The 7,013-nt window shown below is 38.3% G+C and overlaps 2 protein-coding genes across 9 annotated transcripts; both read left to right on the forward strand.

Annotated features, from left to right (window-relative positions):
- Positions 1-948: 948 nt before the first annotated feature.
- Positions 949-5,146, forward strand: LOC127086158 (cell division cycle 20.1, cofactor of APC complex). 8 transcript variants are annotated; one of them, XM_051026877.1, is made up of 7 exons: positions 1,252-1,509; positions 1,623-1,892; positions 2,331-3,158; positions 3,277-3,315; positions 3,430-3,636; positions 4,700-4,817; positions 5,118-5,146. In XM_051026877.1, exons 1-3 carry the CDS (start codon positions 1,276-1,278, stop codon positions 3,054-3,056), a joined length of 1,230 nt encoding a protein of 409 aa, XP_050882834.1. In that variant the 5' UTR covers positions 1,252-1,275; the 3' UTR covers positions 3,057-3,158; positions 3,277-3,315; positions 3,430-3,636; positions 4,700-4,817; positions 5,118-5,146. The 8 variants fall into 8 exon arrangements, with proteins under 8 accessions (XP_050882838.1, XP_050882834.1, XP_050882836.1 ...); XM_051026879.1 differs by having other exon boundaries at positions 3,443-3,636; XM_051026880.1 differs by having other exon boundaries at positions 3,514-3,636.
- Positions 4,658-5,517, forward strand: LOC127078420 (acyl-CoA-binding domain-containing protein 1). Its single transcript, XM_051018880.1, has 3 exons — positions 4,658-4,817; positions 5,118-5,180; positions 5,330-5,517. Exons 1-3 carry the CDS (start codon positions 4,658-4,660, stop codon positions 5,407-5,409), a joined length of 303 nt encoding a protein of 100 aa, XP_050874837.1. The 3' UTR covers positions 5,410-5,517.
- The last annotated feature ends 1,496 nt before the right edge of the window (positions 5,518-7,013 follow it).

Below are 7,013 nucleotides of genomic sequence, written 5' to 3' on the forward strand. Positions count from 1 at the left end.
CAATTGTGATGCTGAATGTTGAAGTTCTGGCACAACTCCTTCATCATTTTGTTGTTGAGATTAGAACCATTATCAGTAATGATTCTTTCGGGAATCCCATAGCGACAAATGATTTCTTTCTTGATGAAACGGGCAACCACATGTCTGGTGACATTCGCGAACGATGCTGCTTCGACCCACTTGGTGAAATAGTCGATGGCAACAAGGATGAAGCGATGCCCATTGGAGGCGGTCGGCTCAATCTTTCCAATCATATTGATGCCCCACATAGCAAAAGGCCACGGTGAAGACATCACATTCAAAGGATTTGGCGACACATGTACCTTATCAGCATAAATCTGGCATTTATGACACTTCCGAGCATATTTGAAACAATCAGATTCCATGGTCATCCAATAATATCCCGCTCTCAACAATTTCTTAGCCATTGCATGTCCGCCGGCATGAGTATCTAAGGAGCCTTCATGAACTTCCTGCATTAACATGTCTGCTTCGTGTCTATCTAGGCATCTGAGCAAAACCATGTCGAAGTTCCTCTTATACAGCACATCGTCTTTGTTCAAGAAGAAACTGCCTGCCAATCTTCTCAAAGTCTTTCTATCATTGTTGGATGCCCCTGCAGGGTATTCTTGATTCTTCAGAAAGCACTTGATGTCGTGATACCAGGGTTTGTCGTCGACTACCAGTTCAGCAGCAAACACCACTACGCCAAAAAGGTTTTTTAACAGCGCATCTTAGACAGCGCTTTTAAAAGAAAGCGCTGTCTAAGGTTAAGATAAAAATAAAACACGGAAAATGTTCTAAAAAAATAATGAAAGCGCTTTTAAATATAGACCTTAGTCAGCGCTTTTGAGAAAGCGCTGTTTAAAGTCTTTCAATTAAAAAAAAAATTAAAAGACTTTTACATTCTTCGTTTATTTTCCATTCTTTTCATTATTATCATCATTTCTTCGTTTATTTTCCATTCTTTTCTCTCACTTCTCTGAATCTCTCTTTCTTCTTGCAGGTTTCTTTGATAATGGATTCAGGATGGTGGAGGCCTTTTTCAAAGACCGATTCCCGTGTCCCTTTCCAAGAACGCTTCCTTCATCAGAAAAATTCTTCGCAGGATCAGGATAATGTAAGCGATTTCTCTCACTTTTACTCTTTTTATTGATTTATAATGATTTTTTAAAATTTAATTTTAGTTTGATTTGATTTTATCGATTCGGAATTTCTCAATTTAGGGTTTATTTTTTGTAACAGTTGGATAGGTTTATTCCAAATAGATCAGCAATGGATTTTGGTTATGCTCATTACATGCTGACGGAGGGTACAAAGGGAAAAGAAAATCCAGAGGTGATTACACCATACCAGAAAAAACTCGCAGAAGCCGTTAACATCAATGACGGAACTCGAATATTGGCTTTCAAGAATAAGCCTCCGACACCGGTTGAACTCGTACCTAGAGAAATTCTTTCGCCTCCTCCTCAATCCAAATTATCCAAACCCAAACGATGTATTCCTCAGGTTAGTTGTTTCAAAGTCTTGCGTTTTCTATATTCAATAATCAAATTTGTTTAAGTCTTTCCATTTTTCAATTTTGGCATGTCTGTAATGTGTTTGTAAAAATGTTTTTGCAGACTTCTGAGAGGACCTTGGATGCCCCTGATATCTTGGATGATTTTTACTTGAATTTACTAGATTGGGGTAGCGATAATGTCCTTAGTATTGCCCTTGAAAATACAGTTTATCTTTGGAATGCTTCAGATAGTTCCACTTCAGAACTTGTCACTGTGGATGAGGAATATGGTCCTGTCACAAGTGTTAACTGGGCCCAAGATGGTCGCCATTTAGCCATTGGTTTGAACAATTCTCATGTCCAGATATGGGATACCAGTGCTTCTAAACAGGTAAATATCTTATAAATCATTAGGCCTTGTTCTTATGGTGCTCTTTGTGTTGTTTATTCATCATACTATAGATGCAAATTGCTTAGGGCAAAATATGCTTTTGGTTCTGAACAGGTAATTATCATATAACTCATTAGGCCTTGTTCTTATGGTGCTGTTATTGTTGTTTATTCATCACACTATAGATGCAAATTGCTTAAGGCAAAATATATTTTTGGTTCTGAACAGGTAGTTATCATATAAATCATTAGGCATTGTTCTTATGATGCTTTTATTGTTGTTTATTCATCATACTAGATGCAAATTTCTTAAGGCAAAATATGTTTTTGGTTCTGAACAGAATTTGTCCTGTTTTATTTAAACCATTCTTTGTATTGTTTTAAACTTAAAATTGTTCTCAAGTCTCATATTTGTATGGTTTCATTTTGGTTGCTGTAGCTAAGGACACTAAAGGGTGGACATAGAACAAGAGTGGGTTCACTGGCTTGGAACAGTCACATTCTGACAACAGGAGGAATGGATGGTAAAATAGTAAACAATGATGTTAGAGTGAGATCTCACATTGTTGAAACGTACAGAGGACACAACCAGGAAGTTTGTGGGCTCAAGTGGTCATCCTCAGGACATCAATTGGCGAGTGGTGGAAACGATAATGTTGTTCACATATGGGATAGGTCTGTGGTTTCCTCAAATTCACCTACTAATTGGCTTCATAGGTTTGAGGAACACACAGCTGCTGTGAAGGCACTAGCTTTGTGTCCTTTTCAGGGTAACCTATTGGCATCTGGTGGAGGTGGGGGTGATCATTGCATTAAACTGTGGAACACACACACAGGTGCGAGACTGAATTCTTTCGATACAGGATCACAAGTTTGTTCTCTGCTCTGGAACAAGAATGAGCGCGAGCTTCTTAGCTCACATGGGTTCACTAAAAACCAGCTCACCCTTTGGAAGTATCCTTCAATGGTGAAGATGGCAGAACTCAACGGTCACACCTCGAGAGTGCTGTACATGACACAGAGCCCGGATGGGTGTACTGTGGCATCTGCAGCCGCAGATGAGACTCTCAGGTTTTGGAATGTCTTTGGAAACCCAGCAACAGCAGGAAAAGCTGCGCCAAAGGCATATAGTGAACCGTTTGCAAAATTCAACCGTATCCGGTAAAAATGAACTCTCATATGCAAAGCAGGTAGGTTTCTTTCGACCAATAATTGGCGGATCTGTTACTTACAATGATCAACCATATTCCAAGTTCTTAAAAAGCAGGTAGGTTTCTTTTGACGATTTTCTATGCAACACTGCTTCTGAATGTTAATATACTGACAAGTGAAGAATGATGTTATGTTTCCTCACCTAACTGTAAAAGAAACATTGACATATGCAGCTTGTTCACATATGGTATCTATGAGCTAGGCTTGGAGAGGTACATTCATGCTTCCACTAGAGTCTCAATTAGTCATAATCAATGTCATGCTCGAAAACAACATAATAGAGTTTAATATACTGACAAATATGTTTGTATTCTTAATTGTATGAGAACATGTGTCAAGGAGTGTCTGGTGGAGAGAGGAAAGAGTTTGTATTGGCAATGAGATCATAATCAATCCTTCTCTTCTATTAGTTTGGATTCTACATCAGCCTTGGGGATTGTTCAAATGCTACATGACATAGCTGTGGTTTGCATCTATCAGTTTAAGGGCAGAGTTGTTAATGTTGGTTTCAAGCGCCTGGAGAAGAGTCTAAGGTATATTATCATGTTTTTTTATTGAACTGCACAATATTTACCATTTTTTTTATTAAAACTATATACAACTAACTAACTAGGACTAGGGGGACCAAGCCAGAGTAGTTGTAGATACTATGAGCAGATTGAGTAGGGCTTCAATGTTACTCACCTAATTTTTTCATGTGATAGTGAATCATTAATGTGTAAGGATGCAGAATATTCACTTGATAAGTCGCACTCATTTGGATATTCTCTTTTGTTGCTTCCATTTGGTTGAGTTACATTAGATGATTATGGTATATAACAAGTTTAAATAATTATGATATTTTCTTAAAAGAGATATAATTCATTGTTAAAGAAAGAAATCTCCATTGTTATGAAGTATTGTTGGCTTTGAGTTTTTTTTATGAACTTCCAAACTTTTAGAGTATAGGAACTATACTCTTCAATTGAGTAGAAAGAGTTTGTCCCCCTAGTATTTCTCAAGGAATCATTAAAGTATTGTCTTGTCTTTAATGATTGCTCCTTTCTTTTGGTTTCTAACTGGAGAGAATTTTGAGGTTTCGAATGCGATTAATTCGAGTACCGGGAGTTTGTTTGAGATGAATGCGTTTCTTGCGGTTTCTTTGTCTTGTGTGTTTGGTTTGCTTATCAGTTTCTTTGGATTTGCTGCGAGAAAAGCGGTTTCGGCTACTGCTTTTACGATTACTGGGGTTGTGAATAAGTTTCTCACGGTGGCTATTAATGTGACGATTTGGGATAAGCATGCTAGTCCTGCTGGTCTGGTTTGTTTGCTTTTTACTATAATTGGGGGAGTTCTTTATCAGCAATCGGTTACTGGGAATTGTTCAATGCTATCAGTATGAAAAAACCCTGTTATTCAAATGATGTGATTCAAACTGTTTGCTGAATTTTATGCAGGAATGTTAAATCTGATCTCTGTACTGAACATGAACATAACATGTGATGTTTTTCATTTTCATAGAAATAGTATCAAAATTCTGCATGTGCTTGATATTATGCTTATAAGTATAAGTAAATGATTACTTCAAGCATTACACACTTGGTTAATGTGATGCAGGAGGATTTTGAGGAGCATGCTGCGAAAGTCAAGACTCTAAAAGAGAGTCCATCAAATGAAAACTTGCTTATCCTTTATGGATTGTACAAGCAAGCCACTCTTGGACCTGTTACCACCGGTGAGTTTTCTTTTATTTAAGAAGTCATTTTCAAATCGATATTTCCACTTTTGAATCCTCACTGTCACCTTCCTGCAATAACGAGTGGAGGGTTAGGGCCGGCACAAGCTTAAGGCCGAACAAACCGTTATAAGTTGAAAACAACTTATGGACATGTCATAAGCTATTTCTATAAGATCTTCTAAACAGTTTCGCTAATGTTTATGTCGGTAGATAAACTCAAGTAGGCTAATACAGAAATGCCCTAGGCAATAAGGCTTATGGATTATGATTGTTCATGATTTTGTGTATGATTTACAGCTCGTCCTGGGATTTTCAGCCAGAAAGACAGAGCTAAATGGGATGCATGGAAGGCTGTTGAAGGTAGAAAAAGTTATAAGTTTCGGTTTTAAGTGTGAATATTTTGTTATGGTGCTTTTGTGCTATGAAATACCGACACAAACACGACACTAAGACATCGTCAATCTATAGTTTCAATGCAACAGTCAAAATTATATTTATTTATTTTGCAGGAAAATCCAAGGATGAAGCAATGAGTGATTACATCACTAAGGTGAAACAGCTGCTCGAAGAAGCTGGTCTTTCTGCTTAACAACATTGTCATGTCTAGCTTTCTAGTTCTATGCTAAAAGTTTCTATGTATTTTGAAAATAAAACAGTTGCAGTGTTTGATGTTTGATCTAAAACTTTTAATATATAATCTCAATTGTTCTGTATTGAATTACATGTGTTACAATGAGGTCAGTTAACTTCATCACAACTACTGAAAATGTCTGTTGACAGATGCAGTGGCTAGAAACTTGAAATGTTCTATGTGGTTTACTTAAAACTATTTCTACTTTGGATCTTAATTGCTTGATCTTGAATTTAATATAAAAAAAATTGGTTTGAATTGGTATATATATATATTTGTTAGCCAAAAATTGGTAGAAAAAAGGCCAAAATGGCATATATAAAATGTGATAAAAGGCCAAAAATTGGTAGAAAAAAGGCCAAAATGGCATATATAAAATGGCATATATATTTCGTATACCTTAGACAGCGCTTTTGTAAAAAGCGCTGTCTAAGGGGGGGATTAGAAAGCGCTTTAGGCAAAAGCGCTGTCTAAGGGGGGGCTTAGACAGCGCTTTTTGAAAAGCGCTGTCTAAGGGGGGGCTTAGACAGCGCTTTTTGAAAAGCGCTGTCTAAGGTATACCTAAAAAAATTAAAATAGGAGGGTCTTAGAAAGCGCTTTTGGCCAAAGCGCTGTCTAAGGGGGGGGGGCTTAGACAGCGCTTTTAAGATTTAAAAAAGCGCTGTCTAAACCTTTAGCAGCGGAGGTTTAGACAGCGCTTTAAAGCGCTGTCTAAGGCTAAAAAAAGCGCTGTCTAAGGTCTTGTTTGTTGTAGTGCACATATGCGGCCCTGTCGAGGCGCATCACATCGATCCTGGGAGCGTGGTCCCACCGAATCACGTTGATCATGGAGGATAGAGTGGCAAGAGCATCTGCCATCTGGTTCTCATCACGAGGTATATGATACAACTTTACTATTGTGAAGAAAGTCAATAGTCTTCTCGTGTAATCTCTGTAAGGGACCAGATTGGGCTGGAGGGTGTTCCAATCACCATTCACTTGATTGATCACTAGAGCTGAATCTCCGAAGATGTCCAGAGTCTTGATTCTCAAATCAATGGCTTGCTCAATACCCAAGATACATGCTTCATACTCAGCTTCATTATTTGTGCACTCAAAAGTCAGACGAGCGGTGAAAGGCATGTGGGCACCTTTCGGAGTAGTAATGACAGTGCCAATTCCACTTCCTCTGGCATTGACAGCCCCATCAAACAACAAAGTCCACTTTTCATCTGGATCAGGTCCCTCCTCAACAACTGGCTCTTCACAGTCTTTTATCTTGAGGAACATGATGTCTTCATCTGGAAAATCAAACTTCATCGGCTCATAATCATCAATCGGCTGCTGAGCAAGATAGTCTGACAGAATACTCCCTTTGATGGCTTTCTGGGATGTATACTGGATATCGGACTCTGTCAGTACCATTTGCCAACGAGCAACCCTTCCGGTGAGAGCTGGCTTCTCGAATATGTATTTGACTGGATCCATCTTGGAGATCAATAAGGTTGTGTGAGACAACATGTATTGTCTCAATCGCCTAGCAGCCCATGCAAGTGTACAACATGTCTTTTCAAGCATCGAGT

The sequence above is a fragment of the Lathyrus oleraceus genome, chromosome 5 (genome assembly GCF_024323335.1).
Source record: "Lathyrus oleraceus cultivar Zhongwan6 chromosome 5, CAAS_Psat_ZW6_1.0, whole genome shotgun sequence".
Taxonomy (NCBI): domain Eukaryota; kingdom Viridiplantae; phylum Streptophyta; class Magnoliopsida; order Fabales; family Fabaceae; genus Lathyrus; species Lathyrus oleraceus.